General features: G+C 30.4%; 2 protein-coding genes across 2 annotated transcripts; one reads left to right on the plus strand and one right to left on the minus strand.

The window, feature by feature from the left end:
* The first annotated feature begins 1,935 nt into the window (after positions 1-1,935).
* Rabex-5 (Rabaptin-5-associated exchange factor for Rab5) lies at positions 1,936-16,628 on the plus strand. Its single transcript, XM_065506559.1, has 7 exons — positions 1,936-2,224; positions 2,300-2,515; positions 3,541-3,856; positions 3,917-4,074; positions 4,138-4,394; positions 4,465-4,707; positions 15,441-16,628. Exons 1-7 carry the CDS (start codon positions 2,083-2,085, stop codon positions 16,428-16,430), a joined length of 2,322 nt encoding a protein of 773 aa, XP_065362631.1. The 5' UTR covers positions 1,936-2,082; the 3' UTR covers positions 16,431-16,628.
* Positions 11,139-14,823, minus strand: Arglu1 (Arginine and glutamate rich 1). The gene is made up of 5 exons (XM_065506560.1): positions 14,358-14,823; positions 14,219-14,275; positions 13,953-14,153; positions 11,641-11,724; positions 11,139-11,573 (listed from the first exon to the last, which is right to left on the minus strand). The coding sequence occupies exons 1-5, from the start codon at positions 14,673-14,675 to the stop codon at positions 11,406-11,408; spliced, it is 828 nt and encodes a 275-aa protein (XP_065362632.1). The 5' UTR covers positions 14,676-14,823; the 3' UTR covers positions 11,139-11,405.
* Positions 16,629-19,437: the final 2,809 nt, after the last annotated feature.

Genomic DNA, 19,437 nt, shown 5'->3' on the forward strand with positions numbered 1-19,437 from the left:
TGGATGAGTGGAAAATCCAGCTAGGCCCATCGAGTTTTTAACAGACAGACGGACATACATACATAGCTATATCGTCTTAGAATTTCATATACTTTTGTGGGTCTGTGGCTATTTGAATTTTCAAATGCGAATATCTCGTAAACTATAAAAGGTCTCTTCTAGTAGATTCCGTAAACTATAAAAGGTCTCTCCTAGTAGATTCCATATATCGCTCATTTGCTGCAACAACGTCATAATTCAAAAAAAGTCGTTTCGAGAAAAACGGTTTTGAATGTTTTATGACATTTTACTATTTCTTAAATAAATTTTCAACAAATCATGCGATTTCAGAAATAAAACCTGATTTAAACAGTAGATATTAGTATCTTTCTAATCTGTATTTAACACAAACTTTTAATTGTCAAATATAAGAGAAAACATGAATTTTAATTTTGAAGTTTACAACGAAAAAACACTCATACAAAAAATAATTGACTTTTTTAAAACTGATAAAAATACTTATATGAAAGACTAAAGAACGGCGCATATTTTGTATTACTCAGTTCAAAACACTCGGATTTTCAGTTATGACGTTGTTGCAGCAAATGAGCGATATATACAAATCTTTTAAATTTGAGCAAAAACAAAAACTTAAACTCAGCTACACCTCCTAAAGTATCCGTTTTGAAATTACCGATTTATTTCCACTTTTTTCATTTACCCCATTGTTCGTTGTTATTAAAAGTAAAAGTTAAAAAAAGATATAAACCACAACATTTGTTCGCTAAATTTAAAATTCAATTTTTTTCTAAGCTTGTTGTGGATTAATTGGTCAATCTGTTCTGTGCTATCTCATAGAGTTTCTGCAGAACAATCGTCTTGCAATTTTCATGGCTAATACCAGAAAAGGAGCGAATCGCCTCCTCATCCATCATTGTACCCCTACTGCCCAATTCGTCTGCTATTTGCTAAAATCGCAGTACATATGTATTTACGAAGTTATTAACAATTTAGGATTTTGAGTTTTTTATACTATGTAATAAACATCGATTTTTGATATGAAATATGAGTATTCACAGATTGAGCATATTTTTACCCAAATCGCAGTATTTACGAAGTTATTAACGATTTAAGATATTCCTAATATCGCAGTACTTAGTAAGGATTTAAGATATTTGAGTTTTTTGTACTAAAAATCGATTTTTGTTATTAAATATGAGTGATCACTGACCCCTTTCACGTTAGGCAATTAGTTGCGCAAGTCATCTGCACAATTTTTGTATTTGTTGATGTTAGAAGGAAGATCGGGTTAAGGAGCACAAGTTGTTTTTTTAAATTTGAGTACAGACAGACTTGCTTGTACACGGCCAGTTGGTTTGTTTTTAAATTGGCTAGTGGGAAGGGGGTCTAATACATTTGCAATTTTAAAAAATCTAAACATTTTTTAAGGAAAAATTTGTTGTTGAAATGATAATTTGCAATTGCTGATAGATAAATGAAAAACACTTACTGCCAGTTTCTCGATGTCGAAATGAGTTAGTCGGTCAAATGTATATGAAATCCACACAGTTTTTTAATATTCACACCATACATTGTCCATCGAAGACAAAAAAATATTTTTATTAAAAATTTGCATATACAGACATATGATTTGTTGTATTTTTGTTAGACAATTCGGAGTACCTCGACGCTATGTATAATTCTTTATATATTTGAGTTTTTTACACTAAAAAACGATTTTAAATATAACTTGCTAAGCAATTTAAAAAATACGCGTAATTTAATGCACAACAATCAAAAACACAAAATGACACAAAAATCCAACAATAACAGTACTTTAACTGCTTTATCGACAGCAAAACAGCTGTTTTCCTACTGCACTTTATTACACGAATATGGAAATCAAAACAAAAACTGTAAAAATTGTCATTGTGAATGTTTCGTTTGAGAGCAGTGAATCGATATTTTACGTAGAAAACTATTTTTGTGTGATATTTTTACAAGAAATTTAAATTGTAATAAATTAAAGAACATCTTCATAATTAAAGGCATTAAGGGCAAATTGTTTAAGCTATTTTAAAAACATATTTTGGAACATACATCATGTATAACACACGAGTGCCCCAGTTGCGTATGGGCCAGCAGGATCTTAAGTGCAGACAGGGTTGCGGTTATTACGGTAACTATCAATTTGATGGTCTCTGCTCCAAATGTTTTCGCGAACGCAATGAACAACGAAAGAAATGTAAGTAACAAGTTGTTGCCAGAGATAATTGCGAAAGATGATAAAAATTGTGTTTTTGTTACTAAATTTATAAAGTGGCTCAAGACACACCCAAACCTAGTGGATCGGCATCACCTAAACAACATCAACATGATAAGACGTCGTCGAGTCACAAGAAACCGGTAACCACCGGCACTACAACGACCAGTGAAGGCAACACTTTGACCAAGAAGAAATCTCTAGTGCCAGCGGTATTCCAAAAGACTTTGCAAAATCAAACATTGAAAAAGCAGTCACGTCAACGACAAGAAGGTATGTGTAGTTTTTTTTTTTTTAATTTGAAGTACTTTTTATTTCTTTTTTAAGAGGGTTATTCAATTAATGTTGTAAATAAAAATGGAAGAATGTTTATTTTTAGCTCAAAGTAATTTTTGATAAGTTTAAATCGCAGATAGTTTGCTTGTGTTATTCTTAATTTACAATTTCTGTTAAAGTAGAATTCGATTTTTTTAATAGCCCCTTATAAATGTAATGATAATTAAAACTTTATGAAAAACTTTTTCTGTTTATTTTCACCTAAATAATAAAATTTGCAATGATTTCACTTTTGTAGTATTTGACACAATTTAAACATAATTCAATTTGAGCTGAATTCATTAAAAACATTAAACCACGTCATATTTTATTTATGTAGAATTCGTTCATCGTCGAATTAATTCATAAAGGAATTCAATCTAACTTTGAATAATACAATTTTTGGGAACAAATCAAGATCCCCGCAACAATTTTTATTTTTATATTTTTTTTCTTTTAATATTAATTTTTTCTGGGTGAAGGAACTTTAAACTCTGGGGTTTATCGATCACCGGCTTAGCTAAAATCACTTTTTCTGTATATAAAATTTTTCTGAAGTACTGTCATATAAATTCAAAAAGGAATTTTTGGTTCACAATGTTAATAAATAGTTCCATATTATATATCATATTAAAGGTATTTTGAAGCACTATTCAATGATACCCATAATGATCAGATTATTTTCCAAATATATGAGAAATTTACTATTATATGTATTGACTTTAAATGCCTATAACTTAAACTAATAGAGAGCAGACAAAAATTTTAAAATGTTTGTCCTTATAATTATGAGTTCTATAACCATCAAAAATATTATTAAAATGCAAGCTGTTTCGATGGTTTTGATTTATGCCAATTTTTATTAATTCAAATATAATACAAATTGAATTAAAATATTTGTTCTTCATTCAATTTGTTTTGTTATTAATAATTAACAAAATTAATTGAAGACAATTAAAATAAATATTAAAAATTTTATACAGCCTCCTCTCACAACAAACACTATATTCCCGATCCGACTGAAAGTCAATTCATTGTACAGCTGCGACAACTTCGCATACCTGACGATGGTAAACGTAAACTTAAAATTGAAATTCAACGTTTAGACAATGGCATACGTTCATACATAAACAGTAGTGGGGCTAAAAATATTGACGAACTGTCGGAATTGGTACAGAATGCCTATACGAAATTTGCTACAATTGTACACAACGATCAGAGATTTCAAATAGCCACCAATGAGGATCGTGAAAGTACCATTGATTTTTTTGAAAAAGTTGTAATGACTCAAAATCATAAGTAAGTCTAATAAGATCGTTCAAAGAAACCAAACATTAAATTTCAAATAAATATTTTCAGGTTCTTGTTTAGTCCCTATTTTACTTCAGATGAGGAGAATGATGTTAAAATACAAAAACGTATACGACAGCTTAGTTGGATTACGGCCAAACATTTGGCCTGTAGCATAGATGAAGTTAATGCTGAGTCACGGGAACTAGTGTACAATGCCATAACAGGTACTTAATACATATATATTACTTTACAAAATATTGAGCTAATTAAAAACATATTTTTCTTAGAACTGGTTGGCATTGATTCATTTTACTCACCCCAGGAAAAACTGGAATGTACTGTACGCTGTTGTCGTCATATTTTTGAATTGCTAAAACATTCCTTTGGTGGCCCGGCCAGTGCTGATGAATTTTTGCCCGCTCTTATATTTGTGGTGCTTAAAGCAAATCCTGTGCGTTTGCATAGTAACATTAATTTCGTAACACGTTTCACCAATGCTTCGCGTTTGATGAGTGGAGAGGGTGGTTATTATTTCACAAATTTGGTAAGTTTTCTCTTTAGTGTAACTTTGGCTTATTTTTTTTTCTTTAATTGCTTTAAATTTGCCTTTTTAGTGTTGTGCCATTTCTTTTATTGAAAATCTCACTGCTCAAAGTCTTAGCATGGATGAGAAAGAATTTGATTTGTTAATGTCGGGCTCAAAACACTATAGCACACCCTGGGAAAGTGCTTTAATGGCTTGCGAAAGTTTACATTTGATTTCGGAAAATATGAAACGCATGGAAATGCTTAAGACTCGCAATCAGAATATTAATAGTGGCATACAGCAATTTGCATTGGACTTAAAAGAATTTCAGGTAAGGTTTTTTGTTAATCTATAAGATTTGTAAGTTACTGAATGGAACATTTATAAAATTCATTCCATGACAATTTATAGCTTTTGAAAAGTTTAAAATAAAACCGCAATTTTTGAAAACACAATTTTAAATAGTGATCGATCTTCGAAAAAGTTCTCAATGAAGTTGTTCTCGTTATTTTAAATAAAAATTATGCAATAATTTAATATTTTCCGATAAAATATTTTGAATCTTAAGCAGAATCTTAGAATTTTTAAAAAAAATGTCTTCTTAAAAAAACGCATGTAAAATTGCTATTCTACTACTGTAAGAAGATTATTTCAATGTAGATGAAGATTAAGTCGTGTATACAGAATGACTTCTTATGTTAAAGATCTGCGATTTATTCTTAAGGTGTTATTATCGAATTCGTGAAAACTTTTTGACGACAAGTTTCTTGTATAAAAATATTGGAATAATTGCCAACTTATATTTTGTTTCGTAAATATGTTTTTATTACTTTTAAGATAACAAATATTTGACGAAAAAGACGGAACCACTAAATAAAATATATTTTAATTCTCTTATTTATTTCAAAAACTTATTTTACTTAGGATGATTCAAAACAAAACATTTAGTTTTATTTTATTTGGTGCTGTTTGATCTTACAAAACACTTGTAAGAGTAAACACATCAAACAAATTTGTACTAAAAAAAGTGGTTACGCTTTTTTGCCGAAAAAGAACTTTCTACGGAACTAGCTGGAATTGTTAGTATTAAACAGCTCAAGTTTCAAATAATGTATGTTTTAAATACAAATTTAATTAAATCTCAGGTATATCTTTAATGCAAATTTCATAGAAGTGAATATTTTTTTCTTTATTAATTTTATAAAATCAAAAATGTCTGGTGAAATTACCCAAAAAAAATTATTTTGGTAAAGAATTTAGTTACTCAATCTGAAATTTTCGAAAAGTTTTAATTAAACCTGTCATCAATTTGGGTATATAACGTAACAATCTATATACAGTGAGCCTCAAAAGTGAGTATACACCAAAAATTATTCTATTTTTTTTAAGATAATGAAAATCCTAAAATCTTTTCATCGATTCAAATTTAAGAGTTTGTTTGTTGGAGATTGAGTTGAATAATAGATTCGGTTCTCAAAAAAAAAGATTTTAGTCGGAATATAATGATTTTTATGACCTTAAAAAAATCAAAAAAAATCACTGGTGTATACTCACTTCTGAGGCTGTGTGTATATATACATAAATAAATGAGTAACGTTACTGATTGACTGACTGATTCAACACCGCCCAGCTTAAACGCCTGGAAAGTCTAATGTTTAATTAAATTGGCTATCCGTTTATCTTCTAAACTAATGCAGATACAATGAATATTTTTTTTTTTTTGGTACTCTTTTCATAAAGTACTTTTTTATAAATTCTTATTATGAGCTCCCACTACGATACTGAAATTTAATTGAATAAATTTTGTACGATCTCAATGGAAACAAAAAGTACCAAATAGGGGTAAAAGCTGGAAAATACATTCCATTATTCAAAATTATTAAGCCAATTTTTAAAATTTTAAACATTGGTTCTTCCACTCATACGGAAAGTAACTAACAGGGTGTTATTTGGAACTCTATTGCGTAGGTGTTAATTTGAATAAATCCTTGTAAACGTTGTTCTGCGATAGCTCACACAAAGTTTGAAGACTCTCACTATAATAGTACTCCAGATATGCAATAATAAATGTTTACTTCATATGGGAGGTGCCACGCCCATTATACCTATATAAGTCAATTGTGAATCTATACCATCCCACTCAAACACACGCAGCAAATTCCATCGAATCGGCCCAGCCGTTAAGTAGGAGTTCAGTTACTAACACACGTACAGAAGAATTATATATATAAAGATTTGTTTTGAGCACAGATTTGTATCGTTTGAGACATATCTGTGTCACAAAAAATTTCGCAAAATGGAGTGTTAGAGAGGGAAATGGAAATTAGTACTGTTTCTTCTAATTTTACTTTTTAATATGTTAAATTATGAGTGATATAAGAATCAAACATAAGGGACTTAATGGTACTTTTTGAATTTTCTATAATAATTTACCAAGAAGCATGAAATTAAGTATATCGCACCGGTTTAGAATTTTTAAATTTTAAATTTTTGAAAAAAAATCGATGTACTGTGGTCAGATTTCTGCCACTATAAAAATCTTATATCATTTTCTCTAATCTACTCTTCAACTTTAATTGTAATGTGTTAAAACAGTTTTCTGTCTCTACTGAAACCAGAAGAACCAGTGCGATATATTGTCCTCAGTGAGTTAGTATTAGAGATGCCAAACGGGGAATACCGTTTCTTAATTAGCGAAACCCGTTTTTCTTAATTAAATAGGGGAAATGTAATTTTTGTATGCTTTTTTCATGCATTTTGACATTCTACATGCCGAAAATCGCAAAGTGATGTTCAGCTAAGTTGTTAAGCTCAACGCCTGCTACAATATAGTAAATAAAAAAGCGGTATTTTTGGTTTTCCTTGAAATTTTTCATCATATTTTTTCGTAATTTATCTAATAAAACTCAATTAAAATCATCTTCAAACGAAATTGATTTTATCTCAGATGAGGAGCTCAAACAAAATAAAAATATTTCGGCTAAATGATATTATTAAAAGCCCCCAAATAACAATAACAAAACCAAATTATAATGTAGATTTGCAACTTGTAAACGAAATAGATCATTTTATTTCTGAAGGATTAAGAGGGAAATACTTGCAGATTTGTTACAAGTATTTGCAAACGGCCAATGTGGAAGGTGTTTTCCGGCAGCAGTATATGTCGGAAACAAAATTCATTCCAGAATGACAGATGAAACCATAGATGCAATGATATGATAGTCCATACAATTCGACCCAGCCTAATATATATTCTGGATCGTTATAGATAGCGAAGACGAATTAACTTACATAGATGATTCATACATAAATTTATCGGGAATTCTTCCGGCTCGGTTGCTATTTAAAATCGACAAAATCGGCCCACAAATGGCTGAGATGTAAGGAAAAACCGGGACAACCTCGATTTTTGCCCTATTTTTAGCGAAGTCGAAATAACTTACGTACATGATTCATACATCAATATATAGGGAATGCTTCCGACTCGATTGCTATTTAAAATAGGCCCACAGAAGGCTGAGATATAAGGAAAAACTGATTTTTGATCTATATCTGGATTACTAGGTCATTAATATAGACAATATGGATATCTAATGGTAGATATTTCAAAGTCCATTTCAACGATTATATAAGGCTATAGTAAGTTGGCCCTACAATAGGTCAAAATCGGGAAACATATTTTTTAATCAGAATTTTTTCATCAAAATTTTTTTTTTGTCATAAATTATTTTTCCAAAAAAAAAAATGGAAAAAACTTTTTTTAAAAAAAACTATAAAAAAAACAAGTAATAGTGCTATATTCGGCTGTGCCGAATCTAAATACCCTTCACCAAATTATACTTCAAAATTTTAAATATTTTTAGGTAAACAAAATTTAATTTTTTTTACAGTTGTTTTTTGAATTTTTTGGAAAAAAATTTTTTTTTTTGTTTATTTTAATTTTTTTTTTTAAATTTAAATTTTTTTTTTTTTTAAATTTTAAAAATTTTTTTTTTTTAAATTTTAAATTTTTTTTTTTGTTTTTTAATTTTTTTTTTTAAAAAAAAAAAAAATCTGGTTCAAAATTTTTTTCCCGATTTTGACCCATTGTAGGTCCAACTTTCTATGGTCTTATATACGTCGTTGCAAATGTCTTTGAAATATCTATCATTAGATATCCATATTGTCTATATTAATGTCTTAGTAATCCAGATATAGGTAAAAAATAGGTCAAAAATCGAGGTTGTCTTGGTTTTTTCCTCATATCTCAGCCATTTGTGGACCGATTTTGCTGATTTTAAATAGCAAAATTCTCGAAAGCATGTCTGACAGAATTATTGAAGATTTGGATCCCGAAGATATCTGGGGTCTTCAGAAAACTGATTTCAACAGACAGACGGACAGACAGACAGACAGACAGACAGACGGACATGGCTTAATCGACTCCGCTATCTATAAGGATTCAGAATATATATACTTTATAGGGTCGGAAATGAAAAATGTAGAAATTACAAACGGAATGACAAACTTATATATACCCTTCTCACGAAGGTGAAGGGTATAAAAACTTATATATACCCTTCTCACGAAGGTGAAGGGTATAATTAAAACACTTTAAAAAAAATTTAAATTTTGTTTAAATAAAAATATTTTTAGGTATAATTTGGTGAAGGGCACAGCCGAATAAAGCTCTCTTACTTGTTTTTTACTAAGGTATTGCTTTTTACCAGTATTTACATTCTTTAGTGTTAATTCTTCTTATATAATGTAAATACTTATGTATTTTATTGCAATCAAATGTGATTTATTTATGAATCATGAATCCCATTGAACATCTGTGGGATAAATTGGACGGGCGTCTAGGAAAGGACCATATTATTAGTAAGACTCAACTTAAAGAAGTCCTGTCACAAGAATGGCAAAATATTGAAGCTGACGTCACCAAAAATTGGTTGATTCAATGCCAATACGATTAAAAGACGTCATAAAAAGGATATGCTACTCCACAAAACATTAAACTATTAAAAAAAAAATTTTCTTATTAAAAATAAGAAACTGTGAATATTTTTGTCCCCTTAAAATCGAACTTCGAAACATTAGTTCATTTTTTTTTCTTAAATGTACCAACTTATGTTTAGTTTTTCCATATATTTCAATAAGTTATATGTAAATAAATATTTCTTTGAAACCCGTAAGATTAAAGATAAATCTGTATGCTGTGTGAATATTTAAGTCCGGCACTGTACATACATTAGGGATATAACTAATTTTTAGCGAAGTTTTTGGCATACCGCCACGTGATGGCCAATGTTGTATAAGTAATGAAAATAATTTTTTTCGGGTCGGGATTCTTTATCAAACCCCGAAACTCAGGATTTTCAAAAATCAGTCCCGATTGGCATCTCTAGTTAGAATATAATACTTTATGGTACTTTTTTATAATAATGTAAGCATGAAATGATCTTGCAAGAGTTAGAATCAATAAAAAGTGGACTTACAGGTACTTTTTCCTACCATAATAGTTTTTGAATATTTTATATTTATTTTTATTTATTTATTTTATTCATTCAAGTAATACAAAGCCTTCAAGGCCAAAATTACATATTACTTAGCAATAATACCTAAGCATATGGACCAAGAAATATGAAATTAAGCATAAATGGTTCTAAGTGAACGAAAATCCATAGAGGGTTGGACATGCATGATCCCGTAGGACTTAATGGTACATTTTCTTGTATCTGCTATTCGAGTTTTGTAAAATAATGGAGCAGGAAATATTACAATAAATTAAACACATACGGCCATGAATGAATGAAAAATGTAATTTATATTACCCTTTAATGATATTTTTTTCTATCCTCTTTAACATTAAACATAGAAAGCTGAAATTACGATTTATGTACCCGAGTTCGAGATAATCTACAAGTGGGCGCTGTACAATAATTTTTCTTTATTTTAATGGAATCATGGAATTAGATACATATGATCCTCAATGCGTTAGAATCCACAAAATATGGGATTTAGTAGTAATTTTTCTAATGGTACTATTCAATTTTTTCATTAAAATGAACCAATAAATCTCAAATTGTGGACTTTGTTTTCTGAATTTCTGAATAATGGCAACTTTATGAATTTATATATTTACTAGCTGTCCCGGCAAACGTTGTTCTGCCATAACTCACACAAAATTTTAAGACACCCACTATAATAGTACTCCAGATATGCAATAATAAATTTTTACTTTGTATGGGAAGTGCCATGCCCATTGTTCCTATATAGGTCAATTGTGAATATAAACCATCCACGGACCTACTCAATCACACAACAAATTTGATCGAAATCGGCCCAGCCGTTATGAAGAGTTCAGTTACTAACACACGTACAGAAGAATTATATATATAAAGATGGACCTAAATAAAATTGAATCAAATTGTCATAGTAATGTTCGGAGTACACGCTAGGAGATTACATCTTCGATATTTTCGTGATGAGATTGTTTGCAGCTTATCTACTAATGCCCAGACCTTGAATGATATATTGATAACTTTTCCTTACCCCGGACCCAGTATCGTTAGGTATAAATGATTATTAAGCTACATTTACCCCCCTTTAATATTTCCTTTTTATTTATTATTTTCCTTTATGCTTCCGAAAAATGTTGTTTTAATGAAAAGAACTTATAAAATTTCCTATTTTTAAAATTAAAGAACGTAACAAATGAGACGCAATTTTTTGTTTTTTTTTTATTCTTGATCATCATTATTGTAATTAAAACATTGAATATTTTTGTTCTCTTTTACTTAATTGGCATCATGACTTTTGCTTGTTTTATTAATGAAAAGAAAATAAACTGTGAGATTTAAAAATAAAATCTCAACAACATAATTTCAGCCTAAAATCTATAAAAATGAAAAGAAAAAAAGAACTTAAAAAAAACATTAAAAAAGATAGCACAAACTAAACTTTTAAAAAAGAACAGTAATAATAATATGTAAGTTAGAAGAATTTGTAATGATAAGAATAGTTTTAGATAAATATACGGATGTTAACTTATAAATCGCCGGGTTTGAGAGAGAACGACAGTTTTGGTCTTGAGTTATTTTTCCCTAAAATTACTTTTTGCTCCTCTTTGACGCGTTTCTCTTGTTCTTTACGCATACGTTGACGTTCTTCGTCCATCAAACGTTGCTCTTCGATAATGGCCAAACGCTCTTCCGCCTGAAAGAGAAAAAAGAGAAAAGTTATTAATGTTATGAGGTTTGGGTTAGTGGCAGCAGGAACTTACCAATTTGCGTTGAGCTTCTTCAATTTTTCGATTATTTTCAGCCAATATCTCTTCGAGTTCTTCTCTCTTTTTCTTTTCCTCTTCCTATAAATTATGGAAAGGGATTTTGTATTAATTTAAAATTCTTTGGAAGTTTAGAAAATATTAAAATGATTTTTCTTAAAAAAAATATAACAACTAAAATACATTTATTAAAATAATTTAAATTTAAACAAAAACAAAATATAAAAATTTGATTTTATATAAATTTCTAACGAAAAAATACAAGTTTTTTTTATTTTATAAATAAAATTAACGTAACACACTTATTTTTCTTTTATATAGTTTTTGGTCTAAATTGTTGGGTGTTATTATAGTTTTTTTTTCTTTTCTTGCTAGTGGGCAAAATATACAATTAGTTTTTATTTTATTATAAAAATTATTCTTTTTTTTTAATATATAAATTATTTTTAAAGTATTTATACAAATGTAGTGTTTGTTCTTCACATTTTTTGAGTAAAAAGTCCTGTGGTTTTTTTTTTTTTGCAGTAAAAAGAAATTTGAACAAAATTTTACTTACAATTATTTTTATTTAACATCGAGTTTCCAATACTTTTGCTTTTAAAATATGTTGATATACATTGTTAATTACAAGTTACTCTAAATATGTTATGCAACAAAACAATAAAACATCATCAGATTTATTTTATTCGTTTCTTTGTTTTCATTTCATTTAACAATTATTTTCTTTTATGTGTATTAAATTAAAACATAATTAAGATAGAAACAAAAAAAACATTGTTTAAAATTTGAAAAAACCATATTGTTAAATTTGAACTGATCTAAAAGCGTATGTTTTGGATGTACATAGTTGATAGTTATATAGACCGTATTGTTTTGAGTGGTTGGTGGTTATAAGTATTTATCAAGGATTCAAATCTCTGGTGTTTCTTTCCAGTTATACAAAGTGTATGTATCTGGGATTTCTTTTTAATTTGTCTGCAATTGCAATGGTTTGTGCCTTCAAATACCTCCTGTTTTTTGTTTCCGCTTGAGTGTAGTTTTATTTCTTTTGTGACCCTGGTTTCCAGCTCATTGTGATTTGCTAAATATTTTTTTTTTCAATTTATAACTTACTTTCGTAGTTCACACCTTTGTGGGCCACTTGTAGGGAGTAGTCATTTTGTGATAGTAGTCGTAGGTAGTAGTCATTAGGTGTGTTTTTGTCTTGTAAAGATTTTTTTTATTTGTGAATATAGGCGCTTATAACAGACGCTGTATTCATCAATAATTTTTGTACGCTTGTTTTTAGGTTTTCGAAAAATTGCACCCAGCTTAAGCAGAGTTTCCCAAATGGGTTTATATAGTAATTATCTCTAGGGTCCAACTTAATGAAATTATGCATTAATGTACAACAAATAGATTCCAATTATATTTCAAATCATTTAGAGTTAAAAATGTTTGGAGATTTTCATACCCTTCACCAAGAGTTTTACATTTAAATTAGAGAAAATGGGTCTACAAATGTTTGAGATATAAGCAAAAAACTACGACTATCTCTATTATTGACCTATTTTTTTATCTATATCTGGATTACTAAGTCATTAACATTGACGGTATGGATATCTAATGATACAAATTTCAAAGACCTTTCAAAAGTCGTATACAACGACATAAAAATCGGACCGAATTTTTTTATAAACAAACATTTTTTCGGTCATTATCTTAAAGTATACTTTGGTGAAGGGTATTTAAGATTCGGCACAGCCAAATAAAGATCTCTTACTTGGTTTTTAAATGAAAATAGTTTTTGGAATATTTTTAACAAACATTTTTTGTAGAAAATCATATTTGAAACGAATTATTGTTATTTTGGAAACAATTTAATTTTTCAATAATTGTTTCTGCTTTGGGATAATTTTAACTTTTTAATCAAGATAACCCACACCCATTTCGGGTACTCCGCTACAGTGTGCTGGCAAGATTTTCGAACAAAAAGCAAAATCTTTTTTCTTTTTCTTTTTTATGGAAAAATAAATAATTAAAAAAAATCAAACAGCATATGCATACAAATATACTTAGTAAAACAAGTATGTATGTTGGATTATGTTTTTTTTTGGTTCGTTGGTGAAAACACATAAAATAAGTGGGAAAAATGGATAGAAAGTTCAGTAAGGGAAAGCGTGTTTAGGCAGGGAAAAGGAAGAGGGGGAATGTAAAACAAATATATATGGGAGTTATTCAATTCAGAAAGCTTGGAGTTTTGTTTGTGTGATTAAAAATAGTATGTTTGCTCCAAGTTTACTAAAAAATTCCTGAATACGAGCACCTACCTCTCTGCGGCGTTCTTCTTCCCGTATTTGTTCACGCCTACGCTCCAATTCTAACATCATTTCACGTTCCATTTCGATTTTGGCCTGTTCGACACGTCTTTTAACCTCCAATTCGATTTCGTCACGTCTTTTTTCCAGCTCCTCTTCCACACGGCGTTTAACCAACAGTTCTATGCGTTTGGAAGCTTCTTCTTCAATAATCTATTACAAAAAACAAAACTATAAATTTACCGGCCATAAATATTACACTCAACAATTAAAATCACCTTTTGTTCGGCCTCCTTTTGGCGTCTCTGTCTTTCCATTTCAGCCAAACGTTCAACCTAGTTTAAAAGAAACAAATAAATTCCCCGTTAAACAAATCATAAAAATTTAATTTTTACTCTTCCTCCCTCTTTGGCTTACCTCATCCAATTTCTTATAGCGTCCTTTTTTATGCCGACTACTGTTGTGTGTCTGCGAATCACTGTCCGTATAACTCGATGAAACGGAAGACGTTGACCTTTTCCTTGACCTATGATGATTATGTTCGCGTTCCCTTTCACGCACCCTATCCCGTTTGTTCGAATTACTGCTGCCGCTGTGGCCATAATTATTGTAGGGATCTACCTCCTTATCACGTTTACTACGCTCACGTTCGCTATGATGCGATTTACTACGTTTTTTGTGTTTACTCTTGTGATGCCTTCGCTTAGGCGTGGGACTGCGTGATCTTGAACCCATTTATCAACGGCGTATTATTAACACAATTAGTTATAATTTTTAACGCGCTCAAAATCCTTCTTTTGTAGATGGAAATTGTTCACCCAAGTTTTTTTTAGAAATTATAAAAAATCTACAGCCTAAAATCGATTGTTGACGCAATGGTGTTATTAGTTTAATGTGAATTACATGTGACAGCATTCAAGTTTTGACAATTTGGTCGGTGTTGTTAACAGGGCGTTTACCAAAATAATTATTTTCATTGTTGTCTTAGGGTGCTGCCAATTCGAGTTTTATTTTAATCGAATAAAAGTACATAATATTTTATTATTAGAGTGATCCATTTTTAAAATTTCGCCGATTATTCGAACGAATAAAGAGTGAAAAAAATTATTCGAATAATTTAATAAAATATATTTAAAACCAGAAAATTTATAATAATTCGTTAACAAATAATTAAAAATACAAAATAAATAATATATAGATGTAAGAAATAATTTGGATTCCAAAGTATTTTTAAATTCTTATACGGCTTTTTATAAATTGTTAAGGCGTTTAACTAAAATACTAAATCGATTTTGTATCATCTCGCGAAATGTGCCCTTGTTCATCGATACTACTACTAGCTTGAATATTAGGATAATGTTATATAGTCTATTATTCCATTGGGGACACAGAACAGGACAGAATTTTGGTTTAGAGACTTACGGCCTTTTTGTCATAATACAGTTATTGCAAAACTTTATTCAGATAACAAATTTTGTAATTGCCTTTTTTCAATTACAGATGGAAATATGTTCAAAAGTTGATGCCGTTTTAGCCAAGGCTCCTCTAACTATTCTACCCATTAAAACTCCTGAATTCCTAATTCCACAAGCACGAGCTCATCTGGCAAATGAAAGCGACAATGTTAGCAGCGACAACGACGACAATGAAAACGACCCTGATAAAGAAAAAACTCTGGAGAATGTGGCCAAAGTATTGGGAGGTCACTACAAACACAATCTAATGGCAGCCATAGATGCTACTGGCTACAATTCTACTCCCATTACAGCAAAAGTTACACAAACTAAAGTTCTACCCTTACCCTTAAAACCACAAAAATTAGGAGCATCGCCAAAGAAAATAACATCGGCCGATGATAGTGTTTTAGACACAAGTACATCCAATATCAATAATCTAGCCATAAGAGATGGCATTAACAATAGCTCTTTGGGGCGTCTATCGCCATTACCCTCATCCCAACAATGCGGAGACATGTTATTTGCATCGCCTATATTTAACTACACATTCGATACCAATTCTTTAATCGATGAACCATCCGATTCAACAGATGATTTAATGTTAACCGCTGAATTTCGGGGTGGTCTTACAAATATCAATTATGACTTTGATTTATCTGACAATAGCAATGAGAATAGTGTGGCCGAAGATGTTAAAATCAATTTAGCAGAATTTGATCCACTGTTAAAGGCACCAACACCACCCAATGAAAGCCAACCACAACCTTCCACGTCTAGTCAAATACAAACAAATTATTTGCCCATCTTGGAGGATACTACTAAAAGTTTACTCGATAGTGATTCACCAGCTAATGAACCAATGCTGCCGTCACCTATTAAACCCATGATTAGCGATTATCGGGGGTTTTCTACATTTGAAATACCCTCGATTTCCTGTAACACTGGTGATTTTAGTTCTCTGACTCATTCGATTAACAGTGATTTAATGCCAGAGAATCAGGAGCATGATAAATTAAATGAAAATAAAAAGTAGATTGTTTGCCAGCAATTACGAAATTGCAAAGTAGTTTTACAGTTTTCTGTAAAATTTCAATGGCAGAAGAAAAAAAAGTCTTATTTAGTGTTATTGTCTTTTTTAGTAACGTATTAATTTTGTAATTTTTTGCGTAAATTTGTATTTTGTGTTTTGTTCAAGTGGTGAAAATATAAAATGTGTGACAAACATCTTAAATGGAGTTTTATTCGTTACACCCTGTTTCAGTTATCGTAAGGTGGTGTTTTGCCTATTCAATGCAGCAATTAAATATTTTAAGCGATTTTATTGTATTTTAGGCAGCAACATTGACAACTCTGACCAAATGTAAACAATAACAAAAGGAAGAAAAATAAAAAAAAACATTCTCCACAAACATTCGTAATTCAGCTCTGGGTGGAGGAAGAACTCGCGCGTCATTGCCATTATCGTTTAAGGGCAATCAGGCCGTCCTTTTTTCGCTGCCTTCGAGGGATTGCGTTTCACTCGCATTGGTTGATGGTTGGCGTCGTCTAACTGTACCGCGTTACGGTTCTTCGAAGTTTTCACATTAACCACATGCATTCGTTTTGGTTATAATTTATAACCTATAATTTGTCGTGGTGGAGTACCAAACAAAACTCAATTTGGAACACTGGTGGAGTACCAAACAAAACTCATATTGGATTTTGGTGGAGACCATAAAACTCAGGAGTTGAGTTCGAGAATTCCGACTTCCTATACGAAGGTATAGGTCGATGTGGTAATTCCTGGAGGAGACTCTTAAAGGGCGTAAGCCAGATTTGCTGATGGCGGTATTTTTAGGCCAAATTTAACTTAAAGCAAAACAAACAAACAAACAAACATTCTCCACAAAATATAAATTAATTAAAAGTATTATTCCTTAAATGAAAAGACCAACAAAACGCAAGATGTATCAAAAGCGACGCAAGAAAGAAAAAGCTGAACAACGAAAAAAGGAATCACAGATAAAACTGCCTGCATCAACATCTGCCGCATCTTATAAATACAACAACAAAAACACAATCAAAACAAACCAACGAAAACTTAATAATTATCCCACCAGTAAAACTCAAAATCCAGCAATTAGTCCAATAACCTCTTATTCACAAGGCTTACAACTGTGGTGGCAAACATATTGCTCGGCCATAGAATTTCATACCAAACAACATAATGCCTGGAAAGATGATAGCAACGACCAACAGCTGATGCTACTGGAAAAATATGCCAATGAATATGAGACATCATCGGAAGAGGAGGACAACAATGATGAATTTGAGGAGACCATGCAATCATCCAGCGGCGGAACAAATTTAGAAGATGAAATTAGAAATGACGATGCTGTGGAGGAGGATTTGGACGAGGAATATATAAAATTTTTAGAAGTTACTCATAAACATAGAGAGGAATTGCGTTTGAAAAGGGCAGAAGAAAATGTTTAAGATTTTTTACTTTGTATTTATAAAGGACAATGGAATTATTTTATACCAGATTATTATCAAATAAATATATTTAAAGTATTGAAGACATGTTTACTAAACACTGACATTTGAACGAATTTTTGGCTAAACTCTTATTGGATTAATATTTTTTTTTGTTTGAAACTTAAACTAACACTATAAAAATATGAATTCATTCTGGTCCAAGAGTAGGTCAACATCTGTATATGCCCCTGAAAAAAGAAATAATCAGCCCAATCATGAATAAAAAATTCCGAGGGAGTTTGTTCCCCGGGAGTTTTTTCCCATTGAATTTGAATAGGAAAAATGAGAAAAGGGAAAAAACTCACGCGGAATTTTTATTCATAATTGGGCTGAATATAAAACTAATTCAAATATAGAAATAAATCAACAACTTACATCATTTTTCATGGAATGCAAAGGTGGACGTTGCATTTATCTGGAATATCCTTTGCATCCTGGTACTTTACATATACGTTTTACAGGTGTTTACTCCGGCCAATGCTCAATACCATTGAAACGAATTGAACCTGAAGGAGCGCTTTCATATGAGAGTTTTGGTTTCAAAGTTGATGGAGTGTTAGAAAGGTATACGTTCTCAGACAGCTTGGCTCTTCCCCGTTTTCGAGAGAGGCTTTGAATTGCTGACAATGCTAGTAATCCATCAGCTTCAATTTCTTCGGTATTTAGATTATTAGGCATTGTCAATACGTTTAGTCACAATGAACTTCTGCTACAAACTAAAAAATATCCGTTGGAAAAAATCTAAGCCATATGACATACTATAATAACTAGCTTGTTTTCGAGTTCAAAATTATTTTATTTTTCTCCTAGAAATAGCTCAAAAAGAAAAAAAAAACATAACCAAAGAATAATTGCCGGGTTTTCGGTTAAAACCAAACATGAGACTCTTTTTCAAACGATATAAAAAGTATTTCAATCCGATAACAAATATCAAAAATATGATAAAACAAGTATCATATTCGGCTGTGCCGAATCTTATATACCCTTCACCAAATTATACTTTAAAATAAATTTTTTTAAATATTTTTAGGTAAACAAAATTTAATTTTTTTTAATTGTTTTTTAATATTTTTTAAAAAAAAGTTTTTTCCAAATTTTTTTTTTTTAGTTTTATTTTTGTTTTTAAAAAAATTTAGGCAAACAATTTTGTGATCAAAAAAAAAATTCGGTTAAAAAAATATTTTTCCCGATTTTGACCCATTGTAGGTCCAACTTACTATAGCCTTATCTACATCGTTGTAATGGACTTTGAAATATCTATCATTAGATATCCATATTGTCTATATTAATGACTTAGTAATCCATATATAGATCAAAAAACGAGGTTGTCCCGGTTTTTTGCTCATATCTCCGTTATTTATGGACCGATTTTGCTGATTTTAAATAGAAAACTTCTCGAAAGTCTGACAGAATTATTGAAGATTTGGATTTGAAGATATCTGGGGTCGTCAGAAAATTGATTTCAACAGACAGACAGACGGACATGGCTTAATCGACTCCGCTATCTATAAGGATCCAGAATA

Source organism: Calliphora vicina, chromosome 3 (genome assembly GCF_958450345.1).
Source record: "Calliphora vicina chromosome 3, idCalVici1.1, whole genome shotgun sequence".
NCBI lineage: Eukaryota > Metazoa > Arthropoda > Insecta > Diptera > Calliphoridae > Calliphora > Calliphora vicina.